This window comes from Chamaea fasciata, unplaced genomic scaffold (genome assembly GCF_029207755.1).
Source record: "Chamaea fasciata isolate MVZ Bird 193981 ecotype frontalis unplaced genomic scaffold, bChaFas1.0.hap1 SCAF_7, whole genome shotgun sequence".
Taxonomy (NCBI): Eukaryota; Metazoa; Chordata; class Aves; order Passeriformes; family Sylviidae; genus Chamaea; species Chamaea fasciata.
Window position 1 is genome coordinate 45,187,870 of NW_027094092.1, and position 23,390 is coordinate 45,211,259.

The 23,390-nt window shown below is 39.3% G+C and overlaps 1 protein-coding gene across 1 annotated transcript in view; it reads right to left on the minus strand.

Annotated features, from left to right (window-relative positions):
* Positions 1–6,227: 6,227 nt before the first annotated feature.
* KCNK10 (potassium two pore domain channel subfamily K member 10) overlaps positions 6,228–23,390 on the minus strand; it is a 55,260-nt gene continuing 38,097 nt past the window's right edge. The window contains exons 5-7 of the mRNA XM_066186910.1: positions 13,808–13,994; positions 10,533–10,675; positions 6,228–8,641 (exon numbers count right to left, since the gene is read on the minus strand). Coding sequence (XP_066043007.1) covers positions 8,030–8,641; positions 10,533–10,675; positions 13,808–13,994 — 942 coding nt within the window. The 3' untranslated portion in view covers positions 6,228–8,029. The remainder of the gene's footprint in view (positions 8,642–10,532; positions 10,676–13,807; positions 13,995–23,390) is intronic.

Genomic DNA, 23,390 nt, shown 5'->3' on the forward strand with positions numbered 1-23,390 from the left:
ATTTAGCTGATTGCTTCAAGTCAAACCTATGGTGTCCATCCTGTTTAAATTGCATTCAGTAATGACATTTACATTGCTCTGCTTCAGAAATGGCACTGTCAAAAGAGTTCTCCATCAAAAAAAACCATCAGCACCTTGTGCCAGAATGAAAGGAAGGGATGACCCAGAAGCAGTCTCCTTCGATGGGGCAAGTCTCCAGGGTGCCTCGTGGAATTGATCTAAAGCTTTGCTAGAGAGCAGTGACAACTGCCAGGCCAAAAAATGTGCTGCAAAATCTCTGTGGGATATTCCTTCTTGAACTATTCACTTTTAGCATGTTACTTTATTACTATATACTAATTTAGTGTTTTTAAGGCAACTTTAACAATTGGTTTCAAAAATAGTTGGTATTATGCAAAACAGCAGACTGCACTGAGAAAATAGTTTTTGAGAAAGAATCTTAGTGCAACCTTCAGCATCCTGTATACAGATTTTGGAGAAATAAAAGGTATTTCACAATTTGTCACACATCCACCCTTTGTATTTTACTAGTTTGTTGGGGTTTCTTCTTTTCTTTGTCTTTCTCAATCACCTCTCAGAACAGGGTCTGAGGCTGACTTGGGTCAGTTTGCTAAATAGATTTATTTTATTTCTGGAGGACTCCAGAAATTTCAGTGTTATCTCTATATCCCAGGCAATAGGTCACAAAGTCAGAGCAAACAGCTGTAGCTTGATGAAGTCTGGACCTGGAAATCAAGTGAGGCAGAATGTGCATAAACTAGAAAATGCAAATAACTATGTTTGCATGAAAAATATGAATGATACAGAGTAGCTAAAGTAGGTTCCAATAAGAGACTCATGCTTACAAGGGAAGAGAGAGAGAATTTTGGAGATGGAAGTGGGCTTTGGAGAAATATGTATTGACATGCACAGTTAATACAAATACAAGGGAGATTGTTTTGCTCAGTCCAGAGAAGGTTTTTTCTTTTTCCTTTTTTTTAAAGTCAAGCAAAGGCTCAGCCATGAAGTATCTCTATTCACACTGTGCAGAACTATGAACCAAGATTACTGAAATTTTTTATCACTGTGATTTGCTGATAAAAGGAACCATAGTTCAAGGGTTTGCACTCTCTGTGAGTGGACTGGCCTGTGTTGCAATTTCCCAAGCTAAAGGAAAAACAAGACAGTGAGGGAATCTGAGGCCCAACGTAGAATGTAGTCAACACAGAAACATCAAAAAAGCTGCAAAAAGACAAAAGAACTCACAGTAAAAGACAAGCCCAACCTTGTCTGTGTTTCCCAAGGTCAAAAATCTTCATCTCTCCATCCATAACTTCTTTGAGTCATCCTGGCAAATAATTTCTATGTAAAGAAAGTTCTGATTTCTTGCTTCCCTATTGAGTGGCCACTAAATGCAGAAATGCCTAAGTATGAGTAGAAGTATGGCTGGAAATTTGTGTCTCTCTTTCGACACTAGCCCAGGACCATGGCTTCCTAAATTAGACACCCAGAAAATATGGGAATCTGGATCAACCAGGGAGAAAAGGTAGAAGGGACAAAAAACAACCTCAAAGGTCCAGCAAAAGTGATATTACCAGCAATGCACAGTTTTCTAGAGATACACAAAAGAGGTTAATTACAGTTCCTCTCCCCTTTCTGGATGATAAGGCAACAGAAAGAGAGAAAAAAAATCAACAGGAAAAGTGTTTTCAACTGGATGGTCTTTGTTGCAATTTTTTTTTTTTAATCTTTCAAAACATTACATCATAAAATAAAGACAATAGCAGCAAAACTTATCAAGTTGGTACAAGCACATTCTGCTCTGCACCCTGGTAATGACATTTCTGAAATTTTCATTTTTCTGAGAATGCCTTTCTAAAGCACCATTGAATCTTACAGAAAGAGTGAAAGAGAGACAGAGAAAAGAAAGTAGATAGAATATCCTTGCAAGTGGTTTTACTGATTGTTTATAGTATAATTTGAAGTTGATCAGGAAAAAATAGTAGAATAGCATCCCAAAAAAATGTTTCCCCAAATTTTAAGAAACTTCTTTTTTAAACACAAAGCTGAAAATGACTAATAGTGGTTTCTCAGTACTGTCCAAGGTCCAGAGAAAGTTCTATTAGAACTTGGGAGAAAAATCACTCTAAAACTACATTGATACACTGCCCTGAATAAATTTAAATTGTTGGGAAGATATGATCTAGACAAAAACTCTGTTTTTTTCTAATTAAAGCTACTATATGAATCCAGGATCTGAGAAACTGCTAAATGGTAGTCTGAAAGCTGGTATGTTTGGCTTACATCTCACAACAGGCACCATAAGCTTTCCTCTTGACAGCATCTAACTCTCACAATAGAAAGGACTTTGGGGATAGAATGTATTGGAGAGACAAAAGTGCTCTCTCTCCCATGCCAAGTATCACCTGCCTTTGCTTTGCTCTCAAGATCAGCAAGGGAAAGCAGATCCCCTTTGCCTCAAAAGGCTAAATGCTACAGAAATGTCCACTTTCCCCCAAAAGCAGCAGCCCTGTTATTTCCTGGTGATCAGACTTAGCTGAGATATGACCTGGAATCAGAGAGGAGTGAGCACAAGGAGTTCACATCTACCTGCATGGAGCAAGGACACATCACCAGTAAATCTGTATGCAAGAATCAGTTATGTGTGCCACGTGAGGGGTGTTAGCATGGAGCCATTCTTCATCTGGTTCCTGAGAACTCACCAGTGTGGTGGATAAAGCTTGCCTTTAGAGTGACCTTCCCATCCCACCATGATCCAGCTCACAGGCAATGCATTGGCTACATCAGGAAAACTTCAAATTAGCTTTTCCAACTGCTTCCTCAGTGATTTCAACAGCACAACTCAACAGAGATTAACAATGCTATGAACTGCAGTTGCAGTGGCAGGAGGTAAAAATACAGTCCAGTTTAGCAATGGTATTAAGGAGAGCAACTGTTACTGATAGTAAAGGAGATGAGGACCTTGGGAAAATTTCAGAATTTTCAGATCTACATTTTCTGGTGATACATTTCAGCCAACCAGTTGAACACATTAATTTACAAGCCTTTATTAGAGTTCCACAGATTTGTGTTGATTTGCCTTGTGTTTTCATTGATATTTAAATGCCTAGGGAACTGTTTCTGAAGCTGAGCTTATTTGTGTTTAGTATTGATATAATGCTATTCCAGTAAGTATAAATTGCACAGTAGAGATGAGTAATAACAGCAGGCCTTTGCTATAAAAAGCTTAAAAATAACAAGCAAGCTTCACTTTACTGCACAGACTTACAGGGGCAGATTTTGGACTAGATTAGACAAAAACATATCTCAGAACAAGTAAATGTACAGGGAGGACTGAACCAGTCCCCAGTCACCTTTCAGATTCATACCTGTTTAGTAGGAGACATCCTGCTCTAGGTTGGTACACAACATAACATGACACTTGGTCTTTACCTGTGGTTTATTTCTAGTGGACAATGGGAAAAGTGAGAGTAGCAAACATCATGCAACCTGACAACACAAATAAACCCCTGAGAAAACCAAAGCTGGCAAACAAACAGCCCATGTACAGCATAAATACAAATACTTCAGAAAAATGAAGGGCGTTTAAGGACAGGGTTTTATAACCTGAACTCAGACATAATTTCATTTATTATGGGTTAGAGATTTTTGCAGAAAGTCTCTGGTGTAGTCCATTAATGGCTTTGGAGGAAGCAGACTGGTACTAGACACATCCTAAAGCCAGGCAGCAGAGGCTCGGGTGATTTATAATTTCATGGCCACAATCCAAATCAGGTTTCATGAATATAAATCACTGGGGGAGATTATTGTGCTTTATTTCCTATTATTTCTAGGATTTATTAGAAATAATGTTCCCTATTAAGTGGTAATGAAATTACAAATCTCTTGAAAACCAGCATCTGCAAAAGTTCAGCAATGCTTATGATGGTTTGTGGTTCAGAAGGATTCCCAAAGTGGCACAGCAGAATTCTCCTGCACAAGGCAGTGGAAAGTGGGACTGCAGAGCTGAAAGCTGTAGGGATACAGCAGCTGAGTCATCCTCTATGTGTGAGGCCTGCAGCTACAGAAAATCCATGTTTCCTTTGTTCTTTCAGGTCCCAATTCCCCCGTCAAGTCATGTTATGCTCAGGGCAGGATCGGAGAGTTAAAGTCAGTAACCCACTCTTTTGTTTGACTCCTTATTTTCAGGCTGCTGGGAAAGAGCCTAATTTAGAGAAAGAAGTTTTGGATATGGTTCAGACTACTTTTGCTAAAACTTTTCTATAATGGTGGAACAGCCTCACTGGAAATAACATGACAAGTTTTTTATAGGTGTTTCTAAATGCCAGAGGATGAGAATTTTAGCCACAAAAACACTGAGATTCTCTCTTAAGCTGTTGCAGACAATTAAAACCAAGGGATGCCCTTTAAAAGGGAAAAAGCAATTTAGCTTATTAAAATGTCATTTTAGGTGTTGAGATGTTTCTGTCTGGCTCCCTCTGAAATACACCATTTGTACTTCCCATATTGCAATAAAAATTATGTGTATTGAGGTATTTAATAAGCAATCATCCAGCAGAAAATATTTACTCTTGTCATAGCCTGACAACATTCTCAGCAAGTTTCACAGACACAGAAATGGAGAGGAATGAAAGAGCATTTTGCTTTCATATAAAAGGTCATCAAATGCTCTTCTTAGTATCTCACTGCGAGTATATTGAGCAGCACCTTTTGTCCCTGAACTATTATATCACAAACCAGGGGATGCTGAAGAAGCAGCTGATAAAATGTCATCTAGGGGCTCCTGCATGGCATGGCCACACAGAAACTAGAGTGAGACACACATACCATCACCTAGAATCTGGACAGGGGACAGACTGAGAACCCAGAAAGTTAAGATTGAAACTATGCCAAGATGTCATTGTCCTTCTCTTGCACCAGAGAAAACAGTTCTGAATTTGCCCAACAAATTTTGCCTGCTCACTTCTTCATGTTGACTTGTTTTCTGTGATTTGCCTGTTGTCCTACTCCCTGCTCACATAGACAATCCCTACAAGACAGATTTTACTTTCCCTGACCCTAATCAGAAGAAATGCCCTGGCTATGGCTAACCTTTATATTTCACTTACAGAAAATGCTTCTCCCACATCCTTACAGATGTCTGTGTGACTATGCAGAACTTTTCTATTGCAGGCAAGTGTTTCTTGTGAGGAGAACTCATCTGAAGAACCAATAACGCTGTATGCATGATGTTGATCTTGGCATTTGGTAACCAAGGAAAATTATTTGCAAAATTGAATGTATTCCATGCTTTCAGAGACAGATGAGATGTTTCTGGGTGCCAGATCCTTCATAGATGCGAAGGATGATATAACAAGGAATTACTTCAATTCTCAGACCCAAATTGTGTGTCCCAGCACTTCTGAACCTTTTCTGGAATTCAAAAGCAAATCTAAATTGTAGCTTTCACTCCTAACCTCCTACCAATAAAACATCAGATTTGAACAGCCATCATACATCCAGATACACTTCATCCATCCTGGCACTACAGAATAGTGATGCTCATGGATGAGACTTCAGAACATTTGTTCATATGTGGCACTCAAGGCCTGCCCAAAACCAGCAGAGACAGGCAGGGTAAAGAGCTCCAGTGCTTGAGGAGACCTGCACCCTGCTAGTGTCTGCCAGGGGCTTGAGGAGGATGGGATATGAGGATGGTCACAAGCCGCCATCTGCGTGTTTGTGAAGCCAAGCACAGGACAGTCTGGCACAAAAGTCTCCAAAAGCTGCAGCAGTTCTGGAGTTAAATGGAACCTTCCCCAGGTTCTGGGCTTACTGCCCTGCCCCTGGTAAGGTGAAGCCAGAGTGCAGCCCTGCACCTCAAAAGATTCACTGGTGAAGTAAGCAGAATTCAATTTCTCTTGGATCTTACTGAGTAAGAGCAATCCCAAATGACCTGAAATTTTTCAAACATTGCTTTTTCATCCTTGATTTTCAGACAGATAATGAAATTAGAAAGATGATAAGACATATCAAGAGAAGTGAACCAGCAGAAAAACAAACTAAGAACTTCTTTCCTCCTCTGCACTAGTGGAATTTCGCTCACTCCTGTAAATCCAGGAGAGTCATTAGATATGAAAATATGTATACTCAAAATTTGCATTCACACAGCCATGCTTCCATTCATAGCCATGGCAATCTTGAATTCTGATGACCAGTTTGATTTTGAGTTGTCTTATTGTGTATAAAATCTCAGAAAGTATCAGGGAATGATACATGCATTTTTGTGTATGTAGCCATTGGCATGCAATTCCAAAAGTCCGTGTCTGCATAACCTGTGGATGTCTGCATGTTTGACTAGCCTGAAAGAGTCTCTGCAATCAACATCCATGCTTACCTTACCTATAAGCTTACAGTTTGAATTGCATGAATACTTAGGATCTTGTGAAAGCTCAGGGAAAGCATTGCTGGTGCAATCATGTGTATCTCATTTCCAGCATGCAATGGCCCACCCAGTAGCCCACAGGCTGATACTATAAAAAATTTAGTATGTTTTGCAATTCCTATTAATTATTTTGCAGCATTTTCTTTGACAATTTACTGTGAAGCCTAGACACAATTCTGTTTTTCATATCCATATGTCCAGACAGCACAAAGAATTTTTTTTAAATGCCTGCAGTTTAGTTACATTTCACTTTAGTCTAGAAATGCAGAGAGCTCATGTTTAGTTTTTAACAATAAAAGGGAGAGAAAATTTCCAACAAGGATAGTGTTTGAAAGGAAATAAACCAAATAATTCAAAATACTTGTTTAAAAACTTACAAAATATGACATTAATGGCACTTAAAGCTATAAGCACTTAAAAGGTTACCACAATATTTTTTCCCTAAATTTTTTTTTTCTGAGATTATGACAGCAGCTTCTGTCTAAACCAAACCCAACAAAAGGGAGCAGAGAGCCCTGAGATTCTATGGTAGCCCTGGCCCTCCTTTGAATCACATATATGCTCTTATGTCTATTTTTAAAAATTCAGATTCAGCTAGAGAAGAGCAGTTTGCTGACATGCAAAAGCTATAGCTTCCCTTCTGTCCCCATAGTCTTACAGCATTAAAATAGAAGGGAGTTTTACAGTGGTAGAAAGTGTGAATGAGAAATTCTTTCCAAAAAAAAAAAAAAAAAGTTGGCCTACTGTTTTACACTTTTCGCCAAATATCATTAAATTGATGTTTCTCTTCTTTTAAACAACATAGCATGACATGTATTTTCTTCATATGCACTTTCTTGCTGTGAGTTTACATTGAATTTTCCTACGTGAGAAAAAAAAAATCCACGTTTCTTTTTTTTGTTATTTTTCATTGATTAAGATAAATACCTACAAATTTTTTTGTTTTCTTTTCTTTTTCTTTTTTTTTTCTTTTTTAATGAAAAGATCAATGCAACCCTTACGTATGTCTGTGTTGATTTTCCAACCAGCACCCAGCTGCTGGCTGTGTCCATGGACATTCTTTTGGCATTTAGAAAGGTAATGCATCTGACTCAAATACAGGAAAAAAAATCTAGCTTGGATCACGTGCCAAAACGTAAACAAAGCTTTACTGAAAGTTTCTAGTTCACTCCAATCATTTCTGCTCTTTTTAATCACCAGGGGAAGGCTTTATGGACGCATACTCCGTTACAAAGATATGCTGTTTTCACCCCTTTCATAGGCTCTTCTTGCATAGCTGCCCTTTGTCTAATATCACACCATGGTAGGAGCCCTCTGGTGATACTGCCATGGTTCAATCCCTTCCTTTGTGTCTTGCCCTGGTAATCCTATACAGACTGAAATTTCCATGTGCGTAGCTTTCTGTTGCCATTCTGCAGTGCTGTGTTCCTGATTTGGTTTGGCAGAGCAAGCTTGAGTCTTTATGGCACAGTGAAATATTCTTCGATGCTATATAATTCAGACTGAATAGGGAGTCTGTATAAGGCACGTGTCTCAATATATAAGTATATAAAAACACCAACATTGTTAATTCAAGTCAAGCATCTTTTACATTTAACTTCTGTCTTAAAGTAACACTTTGTTTTTATGCTCCCTTTCTTTGGCTTCTTTGGGAATCACTCCATTTTCCAGGTCTGAGTGCTGCTGGATGCAGTTGGTCAGAGATGCAGTGCTAGAAGTGTTCTTGGAATTACACATCTTCTCTTTCTCCTCTTCCTTTTTCTCTTCATCCAAGGAATAATTTCTGAAGGTCTCATAAATTTTATGCATATCCTCAGGCATGGTCTTTTTGAGGTCTTTGTTTTTTCTTTTGGTCATCTTAGAGGACGATCCAAATTTGTTAATGATGTTGTCCTCAGACGCCCCCTGCCCATGCTTGTTGAGCTTATCTGACCCTTTAAGGCGCAGGTTGTTAGGCCTGTTGTTGATGCTTTCCTGAGAGGAGGCCTTGAAGCGTCCTGTTTCCAAGGTAGCAAAGACAGAGCGCTTTTCAGGAGAGAGCATGTCTAAGGAGTGGGCTCGCTGGTCCAGGCCCAGTCTCCTGCGCTCCATGCTCCGGATGGTGGCTGCCCGTTGGAGTTTGTCATGGATCTCCACGCTGAGCCGCCTCCGGGTTTCTCTGAACTCAGCTGTCACATTTGCTTTCCACTCTGCTGCATGGGCTTTTATTTCTCCAACCTTTACAACATGAAGAAAGAGAAATTAATTTTTTTCAAACAAAGGAAAATCTTTCCTGTAGAACAGTAACAGGAACACTTTCTTCTCTGGCATAAAACTGGGGAGTGATCCCATCTCCACTGTATCCATTTGGACCCAAACTTGTGTAGCAAAGGGCTTACACTGGGCAAACTCTAAACACACCAACTGATGGCTTTTGTGACATAGAAGTCATCTGCCTGTGTCACTTTGCCACCCCACACATTTTATAGCTGTGTTATGTGATGGGACATGTTCATGCTAATCCATTCTTCATTAAGAACAAAATTCCTGACACATAATGTCAGCAGTAGACGGTCAAGAGCGGGCAAAGTTAATCACGTATAGTTAAACCAATACACCTCAGAACAGCACAACGACCAGTGCAGCAGCACAGGAATGTGTTTTCCTGTATTGCTCATGGATGCAGCTTCAGTCCCACTGAAGGTTCTGCTCAGAGCCATAGAGTCACAGAGCAGTTAATGTTAAATACCCACTAGATAATTTCAAGTGGCCTTCTGACTCCTCCAGTCTAAGGTTCATTTTCAGGGACAAATGTAGCTGTCTTTAATGGAGCTTTCCTTTGCACAACTGTCCAAATACCCCACTGTCAAGCCATATGTAGGAGTTTTCAACACATATTCTGTATGGGCACTATGAGCATATCCTTGAATGTCCTACTGTCTTTCTCTGTTTTACTCCTTTGCACTGGAGGCTGGAATAATGGCTAAGAATAAAGCACCAGGTGATGGCTGTTCAATAAATATGCCTTTCAAAATGAGAAAAATCAAGATAAATGACCAAGCAATCTTTCAGTTAAAACAGGCCTTTCTCTACGTTCAGCTAAAGAAGAACAGATTCAGGAGTACAGTGTCTGCAGGAGCCCACCACGATCAGTGGTCTGCTTGTGCTGCTGCAGCCTGAATTCAAGTTTCTGCATCCAATAACTCACAAGGAGTCATCTTGCTTTCTGCAGGCCAGATGTGCAGGTGTCCATTTAGTACTGTGGCAGAAGGCATTTTGCATCCATGTGAAGGACCAGATTCCCCACTAGAGGTGCCTGATGATCGACAGAACAGCCACACTCTCTGCAGTCCCCTTTATTAATGGAGACGCATAAGGGATGCACCAGGCCTTAGGTATGCAGATGCCTTCAAAAGTTAGAAACAGCACTACTCCCCTGCCAAATTTTGACTGCTGTTTTGTTAACCCTGTCAGGTAAGCTTTGCTAGAAAAGCAGAAGGAGATTGCCTTAAAATTTGAAATTATATTACTAACATCCCCCACAGGCTATAGCTCTAGAATCATGGCAATTGCGTTTCTATTTTCCACACTTATTTGAGTGAAGCATTAGCAGTATCCTCTTTGAATCATGGAGGTTTCTGAGTGAATTTAGTCATGTTCTCCTTGATGCTGACTACTCAGGTTCTTCAATTTTTAAAAACAGAGTACACAGTAAGGGACCTGAATCTAAACTTCTATCCAGAACCATATTCCCTGGCATAGGAAAAGACAGGAAAATCTCCTAATTTTTAAGGATGGAACACTGAAATTTTTAGCACAATTTCATAGCTAGTTTCAGAGTGAAGGCTGGCATCTCATTCCATAATTGCATTCCTACTGATGCATTCTGTGTATTTTTGAGTACTGATAGAGGTATAATAACCTTCGTTGCTTTTGTTGCTTTTTTCTCTTCCTTTGTGAAGGAGCTAAAGATCAGAGCTAACTGTATGCCAAAAGCAGGCACTGAAGTAAACCACAGGGTATATTGGGCATTGGTCATGTCAGCAGCATGATTATCTAGACAAGCAGGAATCACGCACTTAAATCTCTCTTGTAAAATGACAAACCACTGAGAAATTACTGATCATACCTCTTCTTGTGTCTTCTTGGACAGGACTCTTAACCAGTCTCCAATCATACTCAGGACAGCAGCAAAGTAGGCAAGGCCAACAAGGATCCAGAACCACACTAAGGGTTTATACCACTCCATGTATTTGATGTTAGCATTTCCTCCTGAAATAAGCATATACGCATGCTTACAAATCATGAGGTGCCAAATTTATTACAAAATATCTGCAATTCTGAAAAACACCTAAAAGTATTTCTTAACTCCTGTCAACAGCACTGTAGTTCTGATAAGACAAGAAGCCTGTCAGATGGGAGGAACCCAGTCTGGTTTAATTTAAAAGTCTTCAAAACTACCTATTTTTCTGCTGCTATGTGACCTGCCAGAGCACCCAGCAAACACTTTCCGTTGTATTGCTCATACACTGAAGCAGCTCTGAAATTCTACTTTGATAGTACTTGCAACAGCACAAACACATGCTCAATGAAAAGGTTTATACAGGTAGTCTTCCTTATTCTGAACTGCCTGGAGCCTCATAGTTGAGAAAATTTAAAGATCAACCCCTGTAAGTTATAGAGGTTCCAGACTTGGGTGTAGCTACAGGATTGAGAGATCTGTGTGCAGAAAAAAGAAATGTAGCTTTGTCTTCTAAACCAGGGTATCTGACAGGAAGCCAGCCATGAATTAGCCCTGAAACTAAGACTATACAGTCTGCTTAGGTATCATTCAGAGGGATGCACTGGCAGACCTAGCCAGTGACTTCATAGGAGATATGGATCAAACCAAGCAACAAATATACTATGTTGTTCTTCATGCAAGTCTCTGGATGAGCTGGCAAAATAAGAAATTCTTCATTTGGCAAACCTAATGGACTACAAAAATCTTCAAAAAAATGGAGTAGTGGCTAGGTTGCTGCCTACTACAAAGTAAAATACAAAATTTTTTACAAAAGAAAGCAACCACAACCTCACTTTCAAGACTATCAGTCCCATCACAGTGCTATGTGCCCTGCAAGAATGAGAGCCTATGAGAGGCAGGCAAGCCCTGAGTGGAAGAGAGTGAGCAGCAAAGAGTCTGCAGACTCCCATGGGCACCATCACATCCCTCAACGCAAGTGAAGATCACCATAACGGTACCTGTGCAAATCCCTGCCTGAAGAGTAAGCCTACCAGGAGACCCAGCAGAGGTCTGCATATCTCCCGGACTCCAGCCTTGGTTAGAAAGAGCTAGACACGTATACCTCTGTATGACTGCAGAGAGACTTTAGGGTTTTTCCCTGTTAAAATCCCCAGACAACACAGTTCAGGATTTTACCTTTTGCTTTTTGCAATCTGAGACATTTCTGTGACTCTTTAATTTTATCAAGGCTCAATCTGAGCACAGTTACAGTGTTTGAAAACCCCCATGGAAGGTCAGACATTTGAGAATTGGCAGGGACCCAAATACTGGTTTTGATGTTAATCTCTCCCCACAGACTGCATGAATCACAGTCTTTTTTTCCCAGTCTTTAAGAGTCTGAAACAATGGGAGGTAGGGACTGCTGTTGCTATGGTACAAGATGCCTCTTCTGATCATACATGTCCCTGAGGAAGCTCACTAGGAAACAGATTGTCTAGATCTATCTTGCAGAGTAATCAGGTGACTGAGAAAGTATGAGACCACTTTTTTCAGCCTATCAAATACTCTGTTTTTTCAGGCTCCATGCACAATTTTATTTCCAACTGTAGTACAAAAACCTTCCAGTTTCCCAAGAGCTGGGATTTGTTCTAGGTGGAATAAGCCAGCATAGCTCCATTGACACTGTTCTAACCATTAAGATATAGTATTTTTGATTTTCTGTTGAAGGAACAGAGATACTGAGAGATTAAAGTGGTAGAAAATAAAAGGGGCAGAAAATCTCTCTCAAAACCAGCAATAAACGCCAAATCTCCTGGTGAACATCTGCCTTATACTCTTGTCATGAAAATGCCTCTGAAGTTTTCTTACTCAGGGTCTTCCGTATGATTTTTGAAAAATCCTGCTTGTTAGTAGCCACCCAGCTGTGGGTTATATTCTCCTAATGATGTACATATAGAACAATTTAATATTCAGAGCATTTTATTCTCACATTATTAAACAACACTGAAATGTGGCATTATTAAGAAAAATATTGTAAATTATTTTTGTTTCACACTGTGGCATCTCAAAGAATATCAGTGAATTGCTTTAGAGGTCTAAGTGGTTAAAATGAACAAAGCTCACACAATCACTTCTGTAACTGAATGCTCATAAAACTTTCTTTTTTATATCTGGGTCTTTCTTTGTTCAGTGACTTTTTTTTTCTCAATAATTCATGTCTTCTATGCCAGTTTATCATAAAAAGGAGGATTAGAGTCTTCTCTACAAAAAAGACTTGTCTACCATTCTTCAGCAAAGAAAATTTTGTCGATTTGATATTTTTAAGTGATTCTGTTTATAGGGACTAAGAAGCACAATATGACTGCTTTTAACACAGACAACTTAATACCTTTAATTAGGATCACTAACGGGAATGAGGAGTAGAGGTCGTGCACTGATGGGAAAAAAATCCACTTATTTTAACCACCTTTTTTTAGCAAAGCTGTTGTGTGAAAAAAAATGTGTCTTTCATCTCTCCAGCCAACTGTCTCAATTCCCTCTTTGGAAATTGTACATGGGTAGATATTTATAGATCATGCTCATACTGTATTAATCTTGGAGAGTCTCCTCCAAGCACTGAGATACATATCCCATTAGTCCTTTCCTCCTACAAGAGTTTTCCTTAACAGGGTAACTACAATGTCAAATTTTATGCCAAGGTTAGGAAACAGAATGCAGGTTTTGAAATGCTGCAGCACCTGTAGTAGCAGCCCACTACTGCACCTGACCAGAGAATTCTACAGACCTATGGCTCAGTCATCCTTTGTAAAAGCTTCCTCCATTCATCATTTGGGCTACTTGCTTCTGCAGTCAGCCTCAGAGTGAGAGCTAATGGACCAATACAAATCTTTAATTCAATGGGAAAGTCATTTTACTTTTGCATAATTCATTGCATGATAAAGGGTAATCAGGACTTTCCAGGCTCCCGTTATCTACACTGCTGAAGGCTCACAATCTACAAATGGCAAGGCACCTGGACCTTAAATCAGCCTGGTGTCGTGCTTCACAGTAATCCCAGCAGAAACACCCGGCATCATTTCACTGGAATACAACACATTGTGAAGAGCCTCCTCTCTACACCAGAAAACAAATTCTGAGAGCCAAGGTCCTTGAGCTCAGCACCTTGGCTCAAAGCTGCTCACCTGCTACAAAGTCACCGAAGCCAACAGTGGTCAGAGTAACAACTACAAAGTAAATGGACTCCAAGGCTGTCCATCCCTCGATGTATCTGAAGATAAATGCAGGAATGGTCACAAAGACGATGCAGCCTGCCAGGATGAAGAGGATGGTGGAGATCACCCGGATCTTTGTTTGACTCACTTGTTTATTCTAGAAAAAGGAAATAACAGGAAAAAAAAAAAAAAAGAAAAAAAGAAAAAAGAGTTTGAGTGGATTTCTGGAACTGTATTCTTTGTGAATGACACACTGATTGTGCTGGTGTCACCTGGTATGTCTCTTTCTGCCTTTTGTGAGCTTGTTGGGTGGAATACAACCCTCTCTACCTGTTAGTAAGAGTCCTGCCCAGGCAATAGTAAACCCTCGTGTCTGGCCCCAGTTTGTTATGATTCCCATTTTCTGTGCAGCAGGAAGTGACTAATCTACCCCAAACACCACCTGGAAAAACATTCCTGAGCTTCAGAAAGGCATCAATACCCTCCATATCAGGTTCAATGTGTAAGAAAAAGTGCACATTTACACCTCCACACAAGTATGTGTACACCCACATTGCCTCACCAGCACCAAGCATTCAACAAACAGGACCAAGATTAAAATGAAAATAAACCCCTTTTCCCCCACTGAAAAGCTGCAATTTTATGTAGAAATAATATGCTTTGGGTTTTCTAGACTCAGGATTTCCAGCTTTCATTCACAAATATGAAGGCTAAATCTCCTATTCAAAAATAGAAAGCTGTATTATTGGTTTACTCCAGAAACAAAAGGATTTATGTCAAATACCAAACAGCCTGAGATAAAATTACCTACGTAAATTCACACTGGAAAGCTCTTGAACAAAGAGCTGGTTTCTACAAACCAAATTCAAATATAGTCAGTGTAATTGTAATATTTTACACTCCTAAATCATATAAACTCTCTGTATATTTAATATATACTTAGATTTTGTTTCTATTAATATTGATGCAAGCCTGTATTACCACAATTGACTCTGGTAGATTTATTTCAGATTTTCTCTGCTGTGAATAAACTCAGCATCCTATAGTGTTTCATGAGAAACCTGTAAATTACTAGAAACCTTACTGTGGATTAATTTCAGTGGCAGTGTAAATTCTCTGTTTATCATGAAAAAGCAATGTGGTGGTCACTCTAAGTCATATTTCCAAATTAGTTTTCCAAATCAAGCATCTCCCTTAACCCAGAAATGAGATCTCATTTCAGATTAAGGCATTGCCTAGACAGGAAATAAGATCTCAGAAGTTATCTTTGTAATATATAGAAGGGATATTGCCTGGACTGGTTAATATCTAACCAGTTTGTGAGCAATACTGTGCTTCCCCTAATAACAGGAGGATTTCTTTTAGAGGTGCAGTGTCAGAACATCGTTAAATACTCCTCTGATCTGGGACGCATTCAGAACAAGGTAGCATAAAAATGTCATGTTTCACAGATACTTTTATTTCTGAAACTGTTTCGAATGATCCCTACACTTAATATTTTATTTGTGTGTGTGCGCACTATTTTCTGTGTCTGGATGAATACAAACAGTTCAATAAGATCAGTAATATAATGCCAAATACAAGACATGGACAAACTGCCAAGTACCAAAGGGAAGAGCAACACAAAAATATAAAATCTGAATTCACTCCTTCACTCTTTTTTCAAAGAGCCGTTTTGAGTACTTTGCTGAAATACCAAAGGAAGATCTATCTTCTTTGAGAGGTATGGACACACATTCACAACGGCAGGATTTCAGACTTACTGGATGAGTAATGAAAGGAAAAGAACAGATCATATGGATCATATTACATAGCGTCCTACATTGGCGCCCTTGCCTTTTGTCATTGAGAATGAGGATTTAACCAAATTGATGTTTATTTTCTAGTTTGACCAAGGCGATTTGTTTACTTCTACTAAATGCTTCAGTTTCCTGAAATGTAAAAATTTAAAAAATGTCAGAAGCCTCGCCTTGTGGAAGTTTGGAGACAAGTGCCTCTCGGAATCCTTGAACAAAAAGTAAGCCCAGCATCAAAATTATGCATAGTAATTCCTTCTCCAGTCACCACATAGCAAAAATTAAAATGCCTTTCAGTATGTGTCAGAATTGTCTCATGAGAGAGACAGGAATGAAAAGAATGGCCTTCAAATCAATAACAAATGTTCAGGACATCTCCTTGTTCACGAGCAATAAACTCAGCCAAAGGTTGTTGGGTTTTTTAAGTAGAAATGGTAACAGTGTTAATGAAAGGATCTGTAAAAGGCCTGACTCATGGTAATTGTGCACCTTTGTCACTCACACAAAAGCAGAGCAGCTGAGGGTACAAATGAAGGCAGAAAGCAATGGTGAATCAGGCACAGCATTTTTAGAGCTGCTGAAAAGAGCACAAAAGCAGGACTCAGAGAAAGAATTACTTAATGAACAATAACACGTGAAATGTAGGATAGACATGAAAAGGGGGGTCTTTTTACAGTTAGGCATGCATTCAGAGGAAATTCACAGTAGATTTTAACTGCTACAGATTGAAAAAAATGCTAAGGCATAATTGTACTTACTAATCAAATATGTACATTGTAAGAATGACATACTACAAAAATGTAAACCACTGCAGCGTTACACCAAGTCATTATTAAAATAATTAAATATATAAACAAATAAAAAATCTCACTATGTAACACTAAAGGTTGAGAAATCTGAATAACTTCATACAAATGTCTCTTTTAAACTCTATTTTCAGCTTGGAGCCAAACATTGTCAAATAACTGAGCAACTTCTGCCAGGCTAAGAAATCATCTGAACCCATTTTGCAGCATGAATACAGAATTTTCTATAGGCGTCAAAAAGAAATTATAACAAACCCTTTCCTCCAGAAAAGGCAGCTAATCTTATAGCTGTTTAAGTAAAATTAAAATACCTTAAAAAGAGATGCTTTCCACTGTTTTTCTTTTTAAGTTTGTTTATCCACAAATTCTTTCCACAGTAATGAAGCAGGTAATTTGTAAGACATTCTTCAAATATAAATAAATTAGTGCCTGCTAATGAGACCAATTTAAATTCACCTAGAACTAATCTGGAAAACATCAAAGAAGTAATCTAAGAATCTAAGAACTGAGAGTTTTTTGAGCACCCATCAGAGTCCTTTTCATTTTCCAATGACAGTGCTGATTTCATTCTTAAGGTGGCTAAGTGCTAAACTGGCAACATTACTTCATCATTCTTACACGAATCATCCTTCTTACATGAATTCAAACAACCTACTGTCAATCTGGTCTAGTGCCAAGAGGAGTAAAGACAGAGAGTAATGAAAACACCCTTATCAGTTAGTTCTTATCCATCTTTTCCATCAATAACTGCAGCTTTGCTTTTTCCTTAATTTCTGTTATATACACATAGGTTGTCGTAGTTTTGGTCTTACATAATAATTTCAGGAGTTAAAATAAACCTTGAGCTTTTTACTTTCTTTTTACTCTATCTGGCCCAATAGATCAAAACCAGTGTAGTGGATTTTTTTATGTCTCCTGTTTTCTTCAGGCAAACTAACTGAGGTGCAGTTTTTCTGACCTGATGGTTGACAATAAAAGCACCAGTGTTTTTAAGTTTGCAAACTGAGACCAAAGAGTTGATATATATTCCTATGAAAAAGGAGCAGGAGGCATTAAGTAGAGAATCAAAAGAAGCTACAGTCATTTATCAGACTTGACTAAATGCTAAATATGTGGAACATATTTATTTCCATGAACAGCATATTTCATATAAGCTTAGTCCAAGATTCTGTAGTGTCACCTCTCTTTTCATAGAAAGCTCCCCCAGTGGACAGTACTACTAAACCAAAAATAACACTGGAACACCTGCTGCTTCACAGGGAGCTCAGATGGTTTTTCCATCTTCCAAACTTTTCCTCTTCTGAATTCCTGACAAATCTCCCCAAGGCTCCAGGCAAGCTGGCTACCTTTTTGGCTAGATGAACAATGGCATGGTTTTAGAGATAATGTAATACTCTTGCATGGAAAATGCTGTCCTCATCTTTCCAAAAGACTCGGTATTTTGGAGCAGAGAAGACACATTTCAAACAAAATACATTTCTTTAATATTTCTTTTGTTCCCTCCACTTACTCTTAACGCTGTACCCTTCCCCATGCTGCCAACTATTCTCAGAACAGATTGTCTCTGCCTATGCTCTAATTAAAACCGCTTGTCATCTAAATCACTTTCTCCAGACCAAAATATTTTAACACTAGGAATGACAGTCTTTGTACTTAAGCCATAAACCAGAATATCACATATATCAGCTCACAAACATTTGATATGTCCTTAGTCAAAATACATTTGCAAAGCTAGTGTAGATGGTGCAAGCAGTCATAGGTTCACTGCTTGTCTTTCAGCTCAGCCAAATGAAAGCCAGTCCTGGTCCAGAGCCTGGCACACACCTCAGCAAGGTGTGATTTCCTTCTCACCAGGCTATATGGAAAGACTGGCACAGCACCAGCTCATAGAGCTCCTTGGTCATCAGTGATTTGGTCACTCTTTGCTGCTGTAACAGTCACTGTGGATTTCATCGTAACTTGTCCTAGTTCCTTCACATTTGAAATGAGACTGAAACTAAATGCATTTTAAATATCACTGACTTGGATATAACCCCTAAGAACAATATAACAATATTTTGTTATTCTGTGCTCTCTGACACTGCTGGTTCCTGCCAGCTCCAACAGACCCATCTCAGGGCACTGCTGAGCCACTGAGATGAAATGGTGGCACCTCTGGGAAAGTGTGGTTAAGAAAGGGCAGGAATGCTGGACAGGCAGAAGACAAGGGAATTGAGGAGAGAACAAGGGAATAACAAGGTCAGGTGGGAGGGAGCTTCTCCATGGCAACACAGGTACTGCAGGGCCTGCAGCCCATGGTCGACCAGCAAAGGAACAGGGGAAGAGTCAAGAACAGCAGAGAAACCACTGTGTTCTAACCCCAATCCCTGTGCCATTTGCTGCTGCACCAGAGGGACTGAATGTGACCAACATGGGTGGAGGAGAGGTGTCTGGAGTGAAGTGAGCCTAGATGTGAAGCTGAGCTTGAAAAATGGGGAAGAAAGGCATTTTGAATGTTTGTGGGGATTTTGTTTCCAAACACTCAACTCAGTAATTATTTTTTATGCTAATTGTCAATAAATTAATTTAAATTCCACAAGTCAAGTTTGTTTTGCTTGTGAGAGTACATGGTAAGTGACTTTTTTGTCTTTATTTTGACCCATGAGGTTTCTCAAAGAATATTCTATTGTTCTTCCCTTGTTCTCTCCATCATTGTAGGCGAGTGAGCAAATGGCTGTGTGGGTGCCTGCTGCCAGCCAGGACTTACTCACCACATCAGTGAAGAAGACAACACTCCTTGAAAACAAGTCCCAGAATGATAGTATATATTAAAATATAGATGACATTTCAGACACCTCCATGAGTTATGAAAAGGGGATTGAACCATTCTACTTGATATGGTCTTCCCCTACACTCTAACCTCTTGGTGCCTCAGTTTTATTTTAGTTCCCATGTTTTATAAAGAATGCTACTATAAGAAGGTTCAGAATCCATCCTCTGCTTTTTAACTGCAGTCAGTAGCAGAGGGAAGACTGATATTATAAGCCATAGCCAGTCATTTATTACTAAGCTTGGGAGAGACAATTCTGAACTCATACAAGACTCAGGTCAAAGTAGAGAAGGATTTCTTCTTTGTTACATCTTTTTCCCCCATAAAACCATACTTCTGTGGGGTGTTTGTCTAGGCCCAGATGGAATATGCAACAATCTTCTCACAGAGCAGCAGCTTTCTCTAATGCCATTTCTGTAAATCTCTGTGCATGGATCTTGCTGCAGTCATAATGTGAGTATTGTGTCATGAACATACAGAAAACCCTGGCTGAGACATTTTCTAGGCTTGATATACCCCTTTCCAATCTTCTTCCTCTAGCTAGAAAGTTCACATAAGGCTTTCTGATATGGACCCATTAACTACCACATGTTGCTTATTACAAAAATAAAAATTATGATCCCAAACTTCTGTTATGGCTGAGCTGTATTCAGCCCAAGGGAAAAAGAAAGAAGCAAAAAACCAAATTGAATAAGAGGAATCCATGTATACATATGCTTTTCTCAAACACAGGAGCAGACAAAGGACAACAGACGTTGATGGCATAGACTTAAGCAATTTTACAGAGGTGAGATTTGTCATGTGTTGCTCCTCCCTTCCCTCCTTCAACTCACATCTGAGTTACCCAGAGAGTGCAAGAATGGGTTAATAATGATTGTTTCACATAGCTTCCCTGTACCTGAATGGATTTGATCTCGCCATTCCTGGTATAACATCCTCACCATCAAAGATCAGAGGATAAGAAAAAAACTTAGCAAAATGTCTGCTACACTTAAGTTGCCTTCTTTGAAGTGGAATAGCTGTAAGCATCACTAACTAAATTAAATACCCAGATAGAGGGCCTATAATATGGGATCCATAGATGTTCTAATTAAGTTTTTATTACTAGCTTACTGGTACTTAAAAAAACATACTTTTCTGTAGCTCAAATGTAATGGAGAGGGTAAGTGATCCAAAGAATAAACCAAACATATTCAAGACGGTGGTTTAACATAAAACAGAATTCAGAGACAAATTTGGTTCTGGTTGATGAGGAGCCACCACCCGTAATGAAGCCACAACCCTCACCATCAAGCCTACATGCACCTCTAATTTAACACTGCTCAGGGAAATGTGATTCTTAGAAGGACCTTTAAAGTGTGACACGCAGAAGACCAGATCATGAGCTGGGATTGTTTACATGCATTTGTTCTGGATTTGTAAATTACCTTTCTGATCACTGATTTTTGTCAGCAAATTGTTAGGTTGAGCTCTGAACCCTGAACTTTCAGCTTATAAACCTTGTATAATTTTGGAATACTACTGCGAATGTGCAACAGTAAGTTGAATTTCACACCCTGTCCTGACGGCTCTGTCCAGAGACAGGATGCCAGCAGATGGCAGATGGATCACTGCATCAGATGGTTATTCTGTGGAACTTGTTAAGTGAGTATAATTTTTTTAATTTTACCTTTTTCCTAACAGAAAATTGCTGTGAATAACACTATACAAAAAAAAAAAAAAAAAAGTAATAAAATAAAAAAAAAAGTATTAAAATCCTCAGTGGATTTTTAGGAGCTGATGAAATAACACACTGATGCTGGATAGTAATGTGATGTAATTAAACAAAATAAAAGAGATTGTCTTGAACAGTGCAAATCCATGAACAGAGGGGAGACTGTGAAAAAAGACTGTATTTTTAAGTGCTCCTCCTCTACACAGATGCTGTCTGATTCTGTTTTCCATTCATTTTCAGGGAAGAAATTTGTACAAAAAATTCCTGTCACTTTTGCAGTAAGACATCAGAGAAGGCAAAAATCTCTAAGAAGAGGTTGAATCTTTAAGTGAAAGAGTAGCTAGAGTTGATCAGATGTATTCAGAAAGACACACAATAAAGTTTGGGAAAGGTAGAGCTTTGACAGATGCTAAAATAAAGCTTTCCACCAGCTCAATGGGACTACCCTTACTGCTACACCATCGCTATCTGCCAACTAAGAACTACTTTTCCTAGGACAATTCCAAAGTTAGGTGATGTGTGATGCTATCTTTCAGAAAAATATTAAGTGTAGATCACTTTCACAGCGTGTCTCTGGAAACTAGAGTAAAACATACTCTCTAAGCTGAAAACGTGAAAGTCAAGTAGCAGATGTGTCTATTCAGACAAGTCCCTGGTTCAGTGAAGCACAAGTTGCCTACAGAGGCATTGCCTTTCTGCACAAAGCAGTTTACTTTCAGTGATGCAGCCTTGGTATCCCTCATGTCTCTGGCTGCTTGCTCACATCCCGGTATTGCAATTCCAGTCTACCAGCTGTGTTGCCAGACCTGTCCTCTGTGTCCTGCTGGAAACCAGAGGAGTGAAAGCAGCAACCAAGCTCAGGAACTGCTCACAGAAAGCCAGAAAATCCTGGAGTGCTCTCAGAAACACATTGTGCCCAGGCTGTATTCCTCAGATCTGTACTAAACTGCAAGGCAAGATCATTCAGGTTATGCTAAACTCATCTACTTCTGGTGAGAATCTAAACACTCATTCAAGGTTTGAAAAAAGACTATCCAAATTAGCCTATATTTAACTCATGATAATAGCAGCTGCTGTGTTCTGTAACAGTGCCTATGGAGTGTTCTGTAACTCTGCCTATGGAGTGCTTTCTATCTTTAGATGCTTGCAGACTCTGTGCGTTCAGGGCAAGCCAAAAGAATGGGGCTTTGTTCTTCTGTTTATTATAGAAACGTTCACAAGTTGTTCATGAGATCCCTCATGTATGTAAGATAAAAATACTACTTTTATGGCATTATGTCACCCTGAAATGCATATTTCATTTCTGTTGTGTCTGGAAAGTTTCACTGGGTGAAAATCTATTTATAAGAATTATCAACTTTTAAATTAAATTTTGGATGTATATGTGCTTATACGTGGTCTAGGAGGGCTGATTCATCACCAGACCCAGAAACTGGATGCTTGTGGCCAGTCTATATAGTGAATTTGGTTGCCTTGTACATATTCATTTTCTGGGGAATCAGACTCGCATGCATGTAAAAACAGACTGGGACCCAGGTTCTGATTATTAGATTTTTGAAGATGGAACATCCAAGAATAATCAGGAGCTGAGAAAACAGGGCTTTTGCGGGGGAAGCTTTGGTGTACTTCTCTGACCTGGTTGATGCTTATTTACTTGTACCAAATATAATCATTCCAGTAGGACAGATGGCACAAACTATTCAATGCATGGTGTTTGGGATAGCATCATCCTGCCAGTGCCTCCGTTCCCTAAAATGGTACATGAAAAGTTCTATTTTTTAGAAAGAATTATTTTGCAATGAAATACCTTCGGCCCTACCTACTCATAAATGAGTAGTTGTTTTCCTGGCTAGTTACACATTGAAATAATGATAACATTTTGGATTTAGAAGATGAGTGGTGGCATGCACCCAGCTCCTCTCCTGAAATATTCCGTCAATACCGTTAAGGTAGTGTGTACTTGATAAGAGCAGATTTTTTTCTCACTTTATGTAGTTCAAATTGTTCTTAAAATTCCCACAGAATGCGTGGGCTGATTACTGCAGTAGCTGCATGTTGGATTCCTAGACTCTAATTCATGGTGTTAATTCAAGTAGAGTTGGTGGGGCTCTGCACATGTCATGTCAGAGGCAGCAGAAATGCACTAGCACAAGTCCTCTGTGAGGAATCCTCCTTTCCATCTTTCCAGATGTGCCAAGGAATGCCAGAGGCAAGCTGTCTCTAATGTGGTGTGGGCTGCAAGCTCACAGATACACAGTTGGATAGAACAAGAGACCTGTTAGGAAAATGCTCTGGGTGAGAGGACTGCGATGACAACAGAAAACTCTTCCTCTCTTTCCCACCTGCCAGTGTGTGCATACCACGTCTTAACTTGCTTCAGAAATTATCCTAACCACAATGCAAGATCAAGTTGCATTCAAGTCCCTTC